The sequence below is a fragment of the Drosophila nasuta genome, chromosome 2L (assembly GCF_023558535.2).
Source record: "Drosophila nasuta strain 15112-1781.00 chromosome 2L, ASM2355853v1, whole genome shotgun sequence".
In the NCBI taxonomy this organism is placed as follows: Eukaryota; Metazoa; Arthropoda; class Insecta; order Diptera; family Drosophilidae; genus Drosophila; species Drosophila nasuta.
The window spans coordinates 25,247,486-25,266,177 of NC_083455.1; the positions used below are offsets into that span (position 1 = coordinate 25,247,486).

General features: G+C 34.9%; 1 protein-coding gene and 1 long non-coding RNA gene across 2 annotated transcripts in view; one reads left to right on the forward strand and one right to left on the reverse strand.

Moving 5' to 3' along the window:
- The window catches only part of LOC132786458 (coiled-coil domain-containing protein 96), a 79,271-nt gene extending 67,116 nt beyond the window's left edge, over positions 1-12,155 (forward strand). The window contains exon 2 of the mRNA XM_060793002.1: positions 12,027-12,155. Coding sequence (XP_060648985.1) covers positions 12,027-12,050 — 24 coding nt within the window. The 3' untranslated portion in view covers positions 12,051-12,155. The remainder of the gene's footprint in view (positions 1-12,026) is intronic.
- Positions 12,156-12,182: 27 nt separating this feature from the next.
- On the reverse strand, positions 12,183-16,747 carry LOC132786523 (uncharacterized). Its single transcript, XR_009632450.1, has 3 exons — positions 16,575-16,747; positions 13,564-13,743; positions 12,183-12,499 (listed from the first exon to the last, which is right to left on the reverse strand). It is a non-coding gene; the product is annotated as an uncharacterized LOC132786523 (long non-coding RNA).
- Between the last annotated feature and the right edge of the window lie 1,945 nt (positions 16,748-18,692).

The window sequence follows — 18,692 nt, forward strand, 5'->3', positions numbered from 1 at the left end:
TACGGAGTTTTTGGAAATAAAATTAATTGGACCACTAAAATTCGCAATGAATTAAATCAAGTGGAGTAATTGTTTATTAACTTGAAGATAAATCAAATTAGCACACATTTTAATTGATAATTGAATATATAATTTATATTGAATTTGGCGCACAACGCGCTTAACTTGTTGTTGAGCCCCTGAAAATCGAAGGCGTGGCAAAGCGATAACAATTATAAACGCCCCCTGGACATGGTTCAATGATTTAAAGCCATCGCACAGACAGAGAGAGAGAGAGAGAGAGAGAAACAACAATTTACACACAGAGTAAATAATTGTGGTTTAATAGATGATTAGAATGGACGAAGAGAAAAAAGTATAGCATACATTTTGGGGTCTGGGGGCTGGGCTCAATAAATGTTTTATGCATGTTTTGTGGCACTGGGCGTCAAAGCCAAAGCCAAATGCAAATTGAAATGCAATACGATGTGATGAATGTGCAAATGCAAAATATGTGGCGTTAAATTTCAGTGCGAATAAAAATAAAACACGACGAATAATAAATATATATACACACAAACACACAAAGCGAAAGCAATGCAAAGAGCTAAAGTCGAGCGAAACAATTTCTGGGAAATGAGGTCGGGCTTAAAAAAGAGACGGCAACAAACACAAAAAAAAAGGGCAAGAGAGAAATGGAGATTGTGGAACTGGAACTGAAACTGAAACTGGAACTGGGCATAAAGCAAAATTTATGACTATTAAGCTGAAAGTATGTGGCTGCCTTTTGTTGTTGTTCTTGTTGTTGCTATTTTCGCCGTCAGCATTTCAAGTTATGCGAAAGCGCTAAAAATATGCAAAGCAATCGTAATTTTATGCTCTGCTTGACTTTTCTTTCTTTCGAGTTGTGTTGTGTTGTGTTCTGTGTGCAGCTGGAATGCAAATGACCTGGCAAGCTGTTGTTATCAACATAGATGAATCAAATTAAATGAAAAGTACATTAAGAGCCGCTTAATTGAAAGCCGTCACCGTCGACTCTGCTGACAAGAGTCCGTTGTCCGCTGTCCGCTGTCTGCCCGCCTCTATCTCATGTCAGTGTCTCGTTGTTCGTTATTCGTTCCTCGCTGCTCGATTTCAATTGCCAACGCGATGCTCCCAAAGCAATCAACCTAATTTGTCATATGCACCCGGCTCACCTGTCTGTCTATCTCTCACTCTTTCTCTCTCTCTCTCTCTCTGTGTCTCGCTTCCTGGCTGTCAGTCAAACACTTTTGTCCAGTCAGCCAGTCAATATCTATAATGAAAGCTAATGAGCGACACACAGCGCACAAAAACTTGGCCCAAACAGCCGAGTCCTGGGTCAAACTGCAGTCACTGTCTGTCTATCTATTTGTTTCCCACTCTCTCTCTCTCTACCTACCTCACTTTTTCTGTCTCTTGTTTGCTTTACTTTTTTCGCTGCTGCATTTCTGAAGTGGTCATCTTTTGTTCTCCCTCTCCTTTCTCTTTCTCTCGCTCTGTCTGCGTTTTGTCTGTTTTATAAATGCGACGCTTAAAAATTGAATGGAACTGTGTGTGTCGCGGTAAAATAAATTGAAAGTACTTCTCCATTGTTTGATTAATGTGTCAATAATGGCAACGACCCGCGACCAGAGACCGACGACCGACGACCGAGCTCAAATACAATAAAAATCCTCTCAAAGTGTATTGCCGCTTTAGGGAATTGCACGGATAAGAAAGCTTAGAGCATATTTTTGCTTGAATTTATGCCATCAATTAATATGTATATTCTGTGATTTAAAGTATTCGCATTTAAAGCGCAGTTTGTTAATTTTGTAAACGTTGAAAAAATATAGCTGGAGCTAATAAATGAAATTAACAATTAATGGATATTAAAAATGAATAATTAAACTAAAAATCAATATTATACAAATAAGAATGTTACAGCGGAGTGTGCTCAACTGTGACATACTCGCTACCCATTTTCAACAAAACTAAAACTTCTAAAAATATATGGATATATATATTTTTTATATCAATTCACAAAATACTTAAATATACCGAATGTTACAGTTGGTATTTCCATATAGTACTACTATATAGAATTACTAAATCGATATACCGAATATAGTCATTGGTATATTTTTATGTTTTTTGGTATATTTGGTGTTTATTTGTCTGGTATATTTTATATTATATGTTATATAACATATGTTAATAAAAACATATTCTATGAATATACCAAATTAAGATACCAAAAATACTTAAATATACCGAATGTTACAGTTGGTATTTCGATATAGTACTACTATATAGAATTATTAAATCAATATACCAAATATAGCCATTGGTATATTTTTTGGTATATTTGGAGTATCTATTTATGTCTGGTATATTTTATATTATATGATATATTAAATTGGTATAAGTATGCTTTTGGTATATATGGTAATACAAACATTCTATTAATATACCAAATTACGATACCCAAAATACTAAAATATATTGAATCTTATAGTTGGTATTTCGATAAACTACTAATATATAGAAATACTATAGCGATATACCAAATATAGCCTAATAAAAGCTTCATTTGGTATATTTGGTATGCTATTACACTCAAAATACATCATAGAGTATACCAGATTCAACCTATGGGATACACATATAATAATGTATAATAATAATATATTTGGTATGAACTTGTTTCAATTGCAAGTCTTTCTTAGCGAATGCCATTAATTAAAATGTATATTTTTTGCCTTAAAACATTTAAAACGGACATCATTAATTGTTTAAGCCTAAAAAAAATACAACTGCTCATAATAAATGAAATTAACAATTAATGGAAATTAATATTGCATATGGCAAATGAAAATGAACATAAATATTATTTGAGCATTAAACTGGTTCCAATTGCAAGTCTTATTTGCTCTGCAACTTCAATTAGCAGAGACACACACACACACATAAAGTCAAGTTAGGTCCCAAGCTTGTTATTCAAAATACTCATTTAGTAGCCGGGAATCACAGTGCGTTCAAGTGCGTAGTCTTCTTCGTTGTGCTGCTCCTTCAAAGAACCCTTCATCAGAGGCAAAGCGAAGGAGAGAGTGCAAAGAAATCCAATTTAATGACTGCAATGGCGATGAAGTAAGTTCTCGGACCCAACTCAAACCTCATTTGCCCCTTCACACCGTTTTGCCTGTGGGCGATGACTTGTGCTTGGCCCCGCGTCTTTGTTTTCATTGCGGCTGTCACTTTGGGCGCACGGAACGTTAATGGCAAGTGTAAAATGCTTTAAGCCCGCAACAGCAACGTGGAAGAAGAGTAAATGCTGTAAGAAGCATTCAGAGAGAGAGAGCTGAAATACAAAGAACACAGTGGAAAAAAAGAAGGACGAAGGAAAGGGACAACAGAAGGGGAGAAGAGAAGAGTTTAATTAACACGAAAATGGTTTCAATTACATCAAATTACATTTCTTTGCAGTACCGAACGAGAGCGACGCCATTGTAGTTTGTAGTTGTCTGTGTCTCTGTGTGTGTGTCTGAATGAAGATGGCTCCTGTGGCCAGAGTTTGGACTCTGCTTGATTGTGGGTGTGGCACTTGGCACAGTTGATTTGCGCACAGAGATTTATTGGGCGTCAGCGTTGAGCAAATTAGTTGAAATTGTCAGTTAAAATAGTCAAGGCAAAGACAAAGACAAAGACTTTCCTCCTTCTCCCCATCCTTCTAGACCAGTGATAAGCACGTGCTCTGAAGACTTTAAATTGCGTATACGACTGGCCATCAACTTAATCGCTACGATAATTTGAGAACACAGCCTGTGAAAGCACACCTCAAGCAGATACAATACAATTTTGTGAAACGTGATTGGGTTGTGCATACTTTTAACATACAAAAACAAAAACACAAGTGTTGAATGTTGAAAGGTAAATGGTAAAATGGTTGATCAAGTCACGCGTTCAACTCTCTGTGTTTTGTAGACACTTGAATTTGCTGAGTAAATCTCTTTAATTAAATTTACTCTCTCGCTACTTTCTGTTGTTGTTGTTGTTGTTGTTGTTGTTGGCCACATGAATAATGTTGGCCCTGCTTTTGTGTATATGCAAATAATGTCATAAACAAAATGAGTGTGTGACCTTTTTGCCATTTGATACCCTATGAAATGTTGACGCATAAATCGAACTTTTTTTGTAGAGTGCACGGAAGACATAAATTAGTTGGAGTATTTATTGTTATTTAACAAATTTTATTTACGACTTTTCAATAAGAGTTTGTTGATAAAAAAATTTTTATAAATACGTTTTTCTAATTACGGAGAAAAGTTCGAAAATTACTTTTATAAATATTTTAACTAATTACATCAATGATAATATTCTTAAATAACGTTTTTCTTATTAAAAATAGGTAATTTACTTTTAGAAATATTTCAAGTATTTTCATTGATTATTATCCATATATATTATTATATATTATATATAGATAATACATTTTTCTAATAATACAATTTTCTAAAATTATGAAAGAAACAATTATTTTTAATTTAGCAATATTTAACTAATCACATTTAGAGTTTTGGCAAAGAGAAAAGTTTTCAACTATTCTTTGCGTTTTACTCATTATGAAAATAACATGCAAAATTATTACACTTTAAATTAAGAAGTATTTTAACAATTCACATAGTTTGTCTTACTTTAAAGATACTTTTTACTGAGTGTGGAAAAGTATTGTAAATAATTTTTACAATTTCTTAAATTAAAAAATGTTCCAATTATTTTTTGTTTATTTAGTAATTTTGTTTTAATGTGTTTTTCAAACATTTTTATTTTTTTATGCATACTTATACGCAAAAGAATATTTAAGCGATTCCTTTTTATCGTTAGCTAATCTACAGGGTATTTGAGCGTATTTCATAGTTCTTATTTTAATTTATTTGTTTTTTTTGCATGTGTTTTTTTGTTTTTGGTTGTTTTTTGATTTTTTTTTTTTGGAGCTGTTGCTCTGTGGCTGTGGCTTGTGTCATTCATTTGGCTTTTGTTGGCCTGACAGTCGTTGCCATTGTGCCGAGCCTCATTTATTTTACTTACACGCATGTGTGGGAGGCGTCTCCTGCTCAGCGTTGCTGCCGCGTCATTTATGACACCTTGACAGAAAAATGAGCACACACCAAGAGTACAAAAAAAGGAAAAAAACGCAAGAAAGAAAGAAAACGGAAAAACACCAAGCGGTGCCAGGTGAACAGCGAGTGGAACGCTGCTGTCCTGATGGTGTCTGGGGTGCGGTTGTGCCAACGCACATTCATAATTTCATTTTCCCGCGGCGCCACGAAAGGTGGCACAGGACGAGCAGAAGGAGGAGGGCGGGGGCGACGACTTTGTGCCGCTTATTATGCGACAGAAATTGAAAAACTTTGTTTGCCGGCGCGCTGGGGTTAACAAATAGGCAGAGCCTGCTTCGCTGACTGACTGACTGGGCTGACTTGACTCGCTGCCTTGGCTTGGCTGCATGTGCCACATATATCTGTTTTTGTGGTAGGTGGGTGGGAGGAGGAGGAAGGTGGAAGAACCATTTAAGCGCAACACCCAAGTGCCTCACATAATTTGATGCCTTTTATGGCTTTTAATTTGTTGGCAGCAAAAGCTGGGGTCATAGGTCGCATGTCGCACGTCTTGGCTTGGCTTGGCTGTTTGTTGTTCCTTTTTTATTTGAATGCCTGCTGTCATTTTTTGTTTTTCTAATGAATTCGACGACACTCAGCTGGGCTAATGAGATTGCCATTGGCAGTGGCACAGACACAGCAACCAGCCACCAGCTGTGGCACGTGAGCAGCCTGACAACAAAGAACAGAGCAACCAACAGGTGCACAAACAGCAGCCAAAAATGGATGGCAAATCACTCGAATCACTCGCACTGAGTTCGAGTTAGAGTATCGAGTTGAAGTTGTTGTTATACCCGCTATCCATAGGGTGGAAGAGAAGGAAATGTATGTAATGGGCATAAGGAAGCATCTCCGACCCTAAAAAGTATATATATTTTTGATCAGCTTCAACAGGTTAGATGTCTGTCTGTCAGTAGAGGGACTTTGTCTGATAATCTGGTATATTTTATGCACTTTCTGGTATATTCTGACTGTATCGATATACCCAATATAGTCATTGGTATATTTTTCAAATTCTTGAGGTGTATTAATTAGGTATATTTTGCACTCTGTTATACTTTGAAAGTACCAATATACCAAATGTATTATTTGGCATATTTTTAGTATATAGTATATTTTGACTATATCGATATACCCAATTAGGTATATTTTTTAAATTTTTGAGGTATAATAATTTGCTATATTTTGCACCCTATTATACTTTGAATGTATCAATATACCAAATGTAGCATTTGGCAGATTTTTAGTATATGGTATATTTTGACTATATCGATATACCCAATATAGCCTTTCGCATATTTTTCAAATTTTTGAAGTATATTAATTTGGTATATTTTCATTCTGTTATACTTATATTCTATTATACTTTTACTTTGAATGTATCAATATACCAAATGTAGCATTTGGCATATTTTTAGTATGTTTTTGGTGTACTAATTTGGTATATATTGAACTCTATGGTATATTTGAAATGTATCAATGTAATTAATGCAATCATTGCTATTTTTTTGTATTTTGTGGTATATTAATTTGGTATATTTTACACTGTAGTATATTTAGAATGTACCAATATACCAAAAATAGTCCTTGGTATATTTGTAGTACTATTTGTGGTATATTAATTTTGTATATTTTCAAATTAATACCGCACTGTAATGATTTCATTCTTAAGTAGTACCGGGTATCTGACAGTCGAGCACACTCGACTGTAGCTTTCTTACTTGTTCAGATTGTTGTTGCTCCACTGACACACATCAAATTGATTTTACTCTTGTTTATGGATTTATTGTACGAAATTGTTTGTTATTGTTTTGCTTTTACTTTCTTTTTGAGGTCTGCATGTTCGTGTTGTCTTCAGACTTGCAGTCTTGTGCCACAAATTGATTTTCTAAGGCGTTTCAACGATTGCATAACAGCATGACACACTCACAATATAAAACTATATATACATTCATATATGTATGTATGTAGCTTGTGCCACAAGCAGCTGCACGTGTCTTACATAAGCTGAGCTTAGCTGAGCATTTACTTTGTTATCACTTGTGTAAGTTCTCCCTCTCTCTCTCTCTCTTTCTCTCTCTCTCACTCATTGTCTATCTCTATTTTCTTTTTTGTCTGATGCAACATGCACTAAAAGATTAAAATTCTTTTCAAATGTCAATAAATTTATTATGCTGCATTTCAATTCCTGTTGCCAGTTTCCGTTTATGGCGCACTTCCTGTCGCATAATCCATAAACTTTGTCAACTTCTTTTGAGCAAGTTGCTCAGCACAAACGAAACAATTACCCTAAGGCTCAAGTCTTTCATTTTTTTTTGTAGTTCTTTGAAAATATACCTACATTTTTTATGAAAGCATAAGCGAAGTTTGTTTTATTATTAGTAAAGATTTTAGATATTTTAAATAAGAGAGCTGAACATTAATCAGCATTTAACTTGTGAGCTTCAGGCTGCATTGCCTTGAGCTGCAGTGGAAGCGATTTACACTTTAATGCTAGTCTAATGTTAATAAATTTGTGAATATTTAAATTTGGAAAACATTAACATAGGCCACTCCGCATTTTATTTGTATTTAAATGCAAATTATGAATGGTTAAACAAGTTTAAGTCTGCTTAAACAAATTTGCTTTTAATAACATTCAAAGTTAGTTTCAAATGAATTCATAAAACTATGAAGTCATATAAAAACATGTAAGAAAGCAACAGTGCTCAAGTGCGGTATTAGCTTTAAAATATACCATATTTATATAAAAATATACAGACGGCTATATTTGATAAATTGATAGAGTACTACATTCAAAATACTCCAATATTAAAATATTTAAAATATACCATTCTTGTGTACTACAAAAATACTAAAAATATACCAAAGACTATATTTGGTAAATTGATAAAGTACTACATCCAAAATATTCCATAGAGCGCAAAATATTCCAAATTAATATACCACAAAAATATAATACTAAAATTATACCAACTACTATATTATTTTATTGATACATTATTATTAATTGATACATTCAATATAAACGAGACTGTCAGCCGAAGCAACTAAAATCCCATGTCGATAAGCGTTATTTTCCATATAAAACAATTTATTTAATAATAGAATGCAACCAAATCTTCATGAATCATAAAGACTATTTACTACATACCAAAAACATAGCCTTGGGTGTACTTCAGTATTTATGCGATCTATTTATTATTATAAATGTTCAAAGAAGCTAAAGACTGTTTTCTCTTAAAGTAATTTACTCTATCCAAGTACGATTTCATATAAATTTGATAAATGTTAGCTAAAGTTTACCTGTTCCTCTTACAATCCAAAGCATTTTCCAAGACACTCAGTTTTAGGTATTTATATCTGCTTTTTGGCGGATACAATTCTTTATTTGTTTGCTCGATTCGGGCGTCTTCATGTCACGTTCTGCTTATATCCATCAAGTATGCATGCATTCCTTATACGCTCTGCACATTTGGGAGTATAAATTATGAAATTTGCACTAAAAAGTTGCAGCTGCTTTCACATCTTTGTTGTCTTTTTCCCCGGCTTGTGCTTTTCCTGGGCCGCCAACTCGCTGGCTTGTTTTAGCCTTTGTTTGTGCTTTTAATAAACAAGCCGACTGAATTATGTATATGGAGATGTATGTACCTTTATTTTGACCCCCTTGTTCTCCCTCTCCACCTACATATACATATGCATATGCATTTTGATTCACATATTCAGAACTGCATTTCGTTGTTGTTGCCTGCACCTGTTTGCATTTACCTCTGCCTTGCTTCCCCTCCCTCTCTCTGTCTCTCTCTCTTTGCTGTTTGCTGTTAGCCATTTGCTTTTTTGTTAAATTGTTCCTTTGTTTTAACGTGCAAATTTTGGAATTTTCATTTTCTTCGTACTGCTTTTTGTTGGGCACCTTTTGTGGCTTGCAGCTGGCTCGCTGCCTGGTTTATTCAGTGCATTTGTTTGCATATCAAAATGCGTGAAATGTGTACTAAGTGAGTGGAGAGGGGGAGAAAGGAGGAGGGAGAGCAAGGGAGTGAGGTTGGGGCCAAGGCAAGCGCCTTTTGTTACGTTCGAGCCAACTTATTAGCGGCGCTTGGCTCAGCGCATTTTCTATGCATAAAAATGTAAACGCTTCCAGCCGAGTTGGGCTCTCTTTCTCTCCCTCTCCCTTTCTCTGTCTCTCTCTTGCTTTCTCTCTCAATTTATGTGCGTTCTCGCATAAATATACATGCAGCCAGCCAGGCAGAACTAAAGCCAGTTTTTAGTGCTCGCTCACTTGCCGGGCTTTGCCTTATATGAGAGTATGTGGCAGGCAGGTCATCCATCCATCTACATCCAACATGCGTGGTGGACTGCTCCTATTTGGCTTAGCGAAAACACCAAATTAACTTGGAGCCCAGCAAGAAGCCACAAAGCAACTGAATAAATATGGAAACGAGAAATGCTAACTAATTCAATAGTTAAATACGAGTCCGAGGTGTGCTTGAAATATTCCATAACATATGAATTTTAAACAGCATATCAATGCAGCTTATATTTTGTTAAAGTTTATGTTTTTAATGTGGATAAAGTTACATTTCAATTGCTAAAAGCTTGACTACAAAAAAAGTGATGCTTATTGAGGGCATCACATTTTTGTTAAAGTTTAGTTTTTATCTATAATTACAAAGGTTTTAGTTTTCATAGAAAATATCATACAAAACCACAACGGCAAGTGTTTTTTATATTATACTTAAATTAAGTATTACATCTAATAAAGCAAATAAATAATACAAATTTGTATAGCATATTAAGTTACTCTATCAAAGTGCTAAAAAAAAATATCTACATAAATTTTATTGATGTTTTTTTGTTCTTTACTTTTTCACTCTTCGATGAACATTGCTAATATTCATGTGATACAATTAGATTTTAGTGTGTAATATAATACACGCTTTATTTCAACTTTATTTTTTGTCAAAGGCTTCATAGAATATTAAGTTAGTTAGTTAGTCAAAGATTAAAGTGCTAAAAAATATTTACGTACAATTCATTTAATTTTTTATTTTTTCCACTTTAATTTCTCTCTAATGTGATAGAATTTTAGATATTATAAAATAATTCATGCTATTTTTAATTTAATTTTTACATAGCATATTAAATTACTCTTTTGGCATGACCTTTTGGAATCTAAGCAAATTTTATTAGAGTCTCAAACATGCTTAAAAAATAACTCTTCTCTCGCTCGCAATTTTTTGAACTATGCAACCAACATTCTCGTTACTAATTTGATGTGATAAATTATTTTGAAACTAGCTTAATTCCACACACAAACTTTGTTCCACTGTGATCCACTCTGATCTGCACAACTTGTAGGCACCTAGCCCTCGCTTTAGTGTGTGTGTGTGTGTGTGTGTGTGTGTGTGTGTGTGTGTGTGTGTGTGTGTGTGTGCGGCGAAAGTTGATATCCTGTGGTAGCAGCAACCAACTTTTATTTAAACCTTATGGCATTTGGCCTCAGACATAAGTAAGTCTGTCAGCATGTGTGTTTGTCCCCCTCACGAGTATCTCCCTCTCCATCTCCCCTCCCCCTTCCCCAACACACTCTGTGTCCATGGGGGGATTATGCGACAAAAGGCAAAAGCGGCAACAAAGCTATGTGGTCAGCAGGTACCATACCAAATAAGTCCTGTTGAGTCCTACCTGTGTGTGTGTGTGTGTGTTTGGCTTAACTACGCGTTCAACTAAATGCAAGCGAACTGCGTGTGTGTGTCAGCTAATACCTTTTTATGAGCGTCATATGTTAATGTAGCTTCATTAACATTCTAATGTCCCCCAGCCACAATTGTAGCTACACCACCTCAATTGTATATTCTCTTCTCTTCCTGCCTCCCACTCCTACTTTCATTTAATTAAAAATTGCAATTAAATAAAGGAGAATAAAGCTTTAAATATTCAAAGCAAATCACATAATTTTCTAGCGCAATTCGAAGGCAGCTTTGACTGTTTATAGACAGCATAAAAAGTAGGAAAAAAAAAATTGAAGATTTAATAATGTAATTTTATTTGTGCTAAATTTATTATAAGCTTAACAAATATTAAAGCTACATTCGAGTATGGTCGACTTTGAGATACCCGCTACCCCATTTGAATAAACGCATAATAATGCGGTATTTATCTTAAAATATACCAAAATAATACTGAAAATATACTAAGGGATATATTTGATATATTGATGTATACTACATTCATCATCAGATATCATATGTGGTATTATTAAAATAATAATAATAATAATAATATATTGGAAAATACTGAAATATACCGAAAGCCACATTTGGTATACCGCTGAAGTACTACATTATAATATACCAGAAAAGTCAAAATATACCAAAACATACAAAAGTGTTTCCTACGGAACTTCTACAATTGTTATCCGATCGGAACCAGGAATAAAATATCCCATAGTTTTTGTTGTCTGTACTAAAATTTCGGGACTCTAGCTTTAGAATTACGCTTGTTATTCAATTTGCAGTGGCGAAAGTAAAACACACAAAAACTATATCTATATATCTTATAGTCACTGTGTTTAGAAAGTTGGAAAGTGATTGACCTGCATATATTTGTGATTTATTATAAGCTTAACGAGATTACCTTGATATTATGGATTAAAAATAACAAATTTGATTTATTTTACCAGATTCGAATCTTAATATTATTCACACAATAATTATAATAGACAAATGCACAATCTTATTAAATTACTTAGCATCTTGAGTACAATAAATAAATGCTCTATAGAGATTACTTATGAGCTAAGCAACGAGTTTAGCTAATTCACATTTCTGTTTTTGCTTTGCCACTTCAATTTATTCAAGTTTAAAGCAATGTTTTTATCTATTCCAGAAGGCGAAACGAAAACAACGATGACAACAATGGCAGCAGCATAAAAAAAAACAAACCCAGTGGCAGCAGCTCAAACAAATTTTTCACTGACCCAACGGCGGAGCAAGAACAACAACAAGAAGAACAAGAACAACAAGAACAACATGAAGGGCATGCCACAATATCACGGTGAGTGCTGGCAAGCGCGTAAAGAGTTTGACGAAAAAGTAATTTTAAGCATCGTTTAATTTTCATTTTGCGTTACAAATTTTTTTTTTCTTTCGCTTCGTCGTTTTTGTTTTTGTTATTTTTTTCCATGTTTTTTTTTTTTTTTTTGTGTAACTTTTTCGCTTTTGCCGCTGCTTTTTTTGCTCAATGGACATTTGAGCAGAAAAATCTCACAAAAGTGCGTACTTTTTAACAAAGTTAATTTTTACGCTTCGCTTTCTGCTGCCAAACCTTCTTCTCCTCCTTCGCTTCTATGGAATTGCAGTCTAGAAAAAAAAGAAGAAAAATAAAAATATATATATATTATAAAAATTGTTGAACAAGTCGGAACAAAAGGGGTGTGTTTTTTTTATGCTGGCAAATGGCAAGAAAAAAAACCTCTTTAATTATACTCGAGAAGGTCAAGTGAACGACCCGCGTTTGACTCGCAGCCGCTTCAAACTAATTGTTCTAAAATGTAAGCGATGCAGGCAACGTAGCGTATACGTAATTATTGACACTTAACATTGACTGAGACTCTTAAGATTCATCATAATTTATGCTTTAAAGTTAAGTCACTTCTTAATTCGATTTAGTTGCGAGTTGCTTTGTTTTTGGCACTAATTCATTTAGCCAGCAATACGGCATAAAATGTCAGATGTCAAACAAAAAGAAACAATAACAAGAGACACGTGTAGTTGAGATGCTGAGTCCCCGAAGACAAAAAGACAAACACGTCGCTTGCTTGCTCTTATTCCCATACGTTAATCTGTGTTATGAGTCTCCCCCCCCCACAAACAATCTCACACACAGGTTGTGATTTGTCATTCGGCGTGACTTTTGCCACGCACACAGAGAACGAGAACGAGAAAGAGAAAGAGAGAGAGTGAGAGAAGTGCAAGCAACGCCTTGCCCTTGCAATGGTCAAGCATCAGTGGCATTCGTGTTTCTGCCTTGATCTCACCTGAAGAGTGAGCAGAGGAGAGGAGGAAGAACTGTGTTGCAGTGCAAATGCAATTTGCATATGCATGAGACTGTGGCCGACATTTTTGCAGATGTAAGAGGTGCAAATGACAGTAACCAGGGAGCGCGCAATGATTGCGACACGCAAACAGCAGCACAGCAAAAATGGGAGGGCAAAAAAGTGTAGCATACTTTTCAGCGCAACTTTAAAAAGTCAAGTTTTTAAAGCGCCTCGAGGGGCAAATGGGAAATGAAGCTGATTCGTTATGTAATATTATCGTTGCTGTTGCTGTTGCTGTTGCTGACTAACTGCCACGCCCACTACAGTTTTTTAATTAGTCATTTGCGTTGAAAGAAACTGGCGAGCGAGATGAATATGCAAACGCACCTGTTTCATGTTTTGTTCGCTGTTCGTTTTCTCTCTAATTTGCACAGGCTGCGCTTGCTTTTACTCCTGGGTCCACAACTCAACTTGGACTTCGACTTGGACTTGGACATAGACTTGCTCTTGTGTGTTATTGTTTTTAATTTGAAATTCTTGAGAAGTTGTAAATTCATTACTTATTCACTTGACGGGCGTGCAACACAAAAAAAAAATAAAAAATAAATTAAAAATGTAAATTAAATTAGTAACTTCAGTGCGTCTGTCAAGTGTTGCTGATTTATTTGCTAGTGGGCAGAAGCAGCAGCTTTCTCTTCCTCTCCCTCTTTATCTCCCCCTCTCTCTCTTTCATAGAATTAAAACTCAAGGCGCTTTTGGACTGCCTTGACCTTCAAAAAGCCTGGGCGCAAAAACTTATGTGTGCACTTACCGAGCTCAGCCATCTGCTCAAGAGTTTTTGGCTCTGGCAGCTAACTTTATTGCATAAATTTTTAAATGTCTGCAGCGAGTGAGAACAGAGAACAGAGCGTCGCAGGAAGCTCAGCTCAGCTCAGATATAAATGTCACAAAAAATATTGCACGACACTCGACACTCGACACTCGTTGCGTTGCGCATCTCTTTCGCTTTCTTCATGGCTGCAATCAGCCAAACTTGGCTGCGTCTGCGTCAAGATAAATGCACAAGTTCATTTTCGGTTGCACAATATGCTCTATGCAGTCATAAGAGAACTGCCAAATTGTGCTACTTAGCTAATCTAATCGAGTTGTGGATCTCCCGAGATGCCAAACAGTTTTTCATTCATCATCGCAGCCAACATGAACATAAAGAGTGTTCGGTTAGTGTGTTTAATAAAAAACTTCTTTTAAATGTTTCAAACATAAAGAGTATTCAGTTAAATGGGTTTAACAAAATATTTATTTCAAATGTTTCAAAGTTTTTATTTGCCATAGTTTTACTTTATGGCCAGAGGGATGCTTTAAATTCTGTATTAATTAAATACTTTTGAATTATTGGGCACTTTATGAATAAATGAAAATATATATTAAAATTAGTTTGTTTCTTAGATAATGAAATATGGTTTAAATTATTTAGATAGCTCACTTGTTTGCACTCATTTTATTTATGAATATTTTGTATTTTGTACTAAATAAAGTTTGATTTTTAATTTTGTAAACGTTTTGAAAATAAATCTTTAAATTTTCGATCGATAAATACTTTTCTAAAATATAATGTTAGGCGCACAAAATGCTGTGCTTTAAATACATAAAAAAAAATATTTCTTATGAAATTATTGTCGAAAATTTACGAATTGAAAAAAATTTCCTTTTTCTATTCATAGTTTTAGACACATTTATGAACATTTTCTTTATTTTAGCTCCAGTTTGGTAACTTAAGATTTCAATATACTTCTTTACATAGCTTTTAGTTGGATAGAGGTAAAATGTCTGAAATATTTCATACTAATTCTGTCTTCAATAATTCTTCAAGCAATTCTAAGAACATGTAAAATTAGTTTTCAATTTTCAATAGTTTTTGCAATGCCAAAGAATTCGTATGTTATTTTATTAATCTAGCCTTTTATTTAGTTTATGTTTATACCGATTGTAATTGATTTGGTATATAGTTCTCTTATGCTATACTTTTCATATTTAGAAGCAAATCTTGTATATTATTTAAGTTTTCTTCTTCTGCTGAAACCTTTGAAATATTTCCCACTAACTTATGGTTTTATTTTTCTTTAGGACTATTTAAAATTTGATTTTGAATTTTCATTAGTGTTTGTAATGCCAAAGATTCAGTATATTTGTTGCTTAATCTTACCTTTAATTACTTCATTTTTATGCTAATTTATTTGCATTTCTTTTGGAATATAGTTCACTAGCAGTGTATTGTTCATTCGTTGAGTTTTGATGCGCTTGAATTCCCTATTGGTATTTCGTGAGTAGCCAAAAACAGAGTAAAAAGAATGTTGTTGATGTTTGCCGCATGCCACGAGCTTTGCGAGAGTCTTGCATATTTGCCCTAAACTTTTGCGGCACCAACAACAGCAGCGGCAAGCATACACGCTGCCGCCGAGACAGACAGATGGAGTACTAGATAGTGGCAGACAGACGGGTGTAGAGATATTCCAAGAGAGAGAGAAAGAGAGGGAGACACAGAGTGACTCGCAGTCAGACAAACAGACATGCAAAAGTTGTGACATTCCCCACAAACAAACGCACTTTCACACACACACACACAGACAGACACATACCAACACCAAAAGTTGTTGTTGTTGCTGTTGCTGTTGCGTTGCATCACAGTCAAAGTTTTGCTACTTGCCAGCCAAAGTTGAGTGTGCTTTGTGTGTGTTTACTTTGCAGGCTGGGGAAACTTTTGTGCCATTGAGCAGAGAGATTCATTTCACTTGTCACAGATGGAAAAAAGGAGTCGAGAAATGGTTAAAAAAGAAGTATTTTGTGTGTATGCACACACACACATGCTTGAGAGCAAACAATTTCCCTTTAATTAACATTAAATCAATCTTTGATTTCAACAACGAAAATTTATGCGTCAATTTCCATTGTTTTTCCATGTGTGTGTTGATTTATATGCTGCAGCCGATGCGATGTATCGATTCGCTTCGATGTGTGTGTGTGTGTGTGTGTGTGCGCCTCATCGCTTTAATTATCGAAATGCTTCAAAAATTAGCAAATATTTTGCGTACGTTGTGCAAATGGCGCTGCGCGTGCCAAATATTTACAGTGCGTATGCGTAATTTTTAATTGATTTGGCCGCAGCGCAAACAAAAGCACTCAATGCCAACGGGTCACGTGCTGCTATCAGAGTGTGGGTGTGTTGTATATGTGTGTGCGGGTGTGTGTGCTAGTGTGTGTGTGTGTGTATGTGGGGTACTAGTCAATAATGTGGTGTCTGTCTCACAGCGCCCATTAGACGCCCCAATATGTGTGTGTTTATTGTATAAATTAAAGCCCATTGCGAGCATATTTGTTTGTTTAGTGGCTCTAATACTCACACACACACACCCTCGCACACACACACATAGCAGTCATCGAACGTGCTGCAATTGAATACAGTTGTGCGGCACAGTTTCAGTTCTTTGTCACTTAATTACGATGCATAAAATGCAAATTTGGCAGACAAGATGCTACAATTTTGATTCAATTACAATAACAAAAGCCTGCTTAGCTATCTAGTTAATGCACTATGAATAACTCTAATTGTCAGATATAGATACTATATACACAGCTAGAAAAAACGTGCTAAAATCAAGAATAGAATAATCATGAAGGTTTATCAAGATAAAAATTCTAGATTGCCAAATTTTGAAACTGAAGATTATTATCTTGTTACAAGAATGGAAAAATCACAAAGTTGAAAATTGAACGGAATTCCAACATTTTAAGAAGCAAAAATAAAATTATTGCTCTTTTTAAAGATCGAAAAGTTCTTAAATAAAGATTTGGAATGTTTTTTTGAATGTAGAATAAGACATTCTTTAATTAAGATTTCAATCTTAAAATCAGATGTTTTAAAACGTAAACTGTAAATTTTAGCATCAAATTCTTGAAAATTTTCTTGTTTCAAGATTTGCAATGTACTTTTTAATATCTCTCTGTGTAGAGCATGTCAGCGAAAGTCTAAATTTAGGGTTGTTTGATTTCGACTTCATGTTTTGGCTTTTTGTACCCGTTACCCATAGGGTAGAAGAAGAATTAAAAATTGTCGAAGTTATTAAACAAATTCTTTTGTATGGGCAAAAACGCCTACTTACTAGGAATCTTTGGCCGACAATCTGGTATATTGTGCGGTCTAAGGTTTATTTTGAATGCGGTACTATATCAATACCATATATAACATTTGGTATATTTTTAGTATTTTGCAGTATATTTGGTATATTTTGAGAATAATACCGCAAAATATATTGCTTTTATTCAAAATGGGTAGCGGGTATCTTAAAGTTGAGTACACTCGACTGTAGCTTTCTTACTTGTTGAATATAATCTTGAGGTTTTTGTTCAACTTTGATATCTTCTAGTTTTGATTAAAGATTTCTAGACTTAATTCTTGATTTTATCACGTTTTTTCTTTATGTGTAAGTGTCATATAATGATATCTGTTGTTATATAGAATCAGCGACAGTCAATTGTCAAGCTGATTGAGCGGCGACTTTATCAATTCCACAATATTCTCGCGTGTGTTAAAATACCGTCAAAGTTGACGTGCGTCGATTAGCACAGCATCAGTTTAACTTCCCTCACTCTCTCTCTCGATTTTTCCCCAGTCAATCCCTATCCTTGTCAATATTTACCTATAAAAATTGTTTAAGCATTTTATGTTTGCACAGCAGTTGCCAAGCGAGCGCACATCACAAAAAAAGAGAAAAAAAAAAAACAAGTCAAGGGGCACAGCACAGCATTTTTTTTCGCAACGCGAAAAATTAAATTAAACATTTTTTATGTCTGCACCGATGTATGCCAAGCAGAAAGGGCGAGAGAGAGAGAGAGAGGGAGTGAGGGAGAGAGAAGGTTTTGACAGAGGAGCGTTGCAAATAAATTTTGTATCGTTGCGTGTATCGCATGACATATGCATCAAAGCGGTGGCCAGGTCAGAGTCGTGGAGCGGTGGGCGGTGGGCGTGTCACATGCCTGCTGTCGCAGCTGTCAATAAGTGCGCAGTTGAGCTGACGTTAAAAATCAGCCATTAAAATATGCTGTTAAAAATGCAGATCCCCGGCGACGCCTGTTTGTTAATGCGCTTGCATAAGCCACAGTTGCCACAGTTGCTGCCACAGTCGATGCCACAGCTGCTGCCGTTGCATGTGGCAAGCACAAAATTGAAAACGCAACAAAGCAAGTTTTTGTATCACATTTTAGGCATTAAATATTTAAGCAAGTAATTGATACAAATGTGTATTTATTAATATAAATAAATAAACATTTCAAGTCTCTTAATATTTCTTAATTAGTTTTTTCAATACTCAATACTTTAACCCACGTTCGAAGTTGATTTGCTGCAAAAGTTTTAAATAGTTGGCGAAACTGCAAAAGCGCTTTCGATTCGATGTGCTGGGCAGCCAAAATGGATTTTCCAAGAGAGTCGAGAAAGAGTCGATTTCGATTTGTGAAAAGTA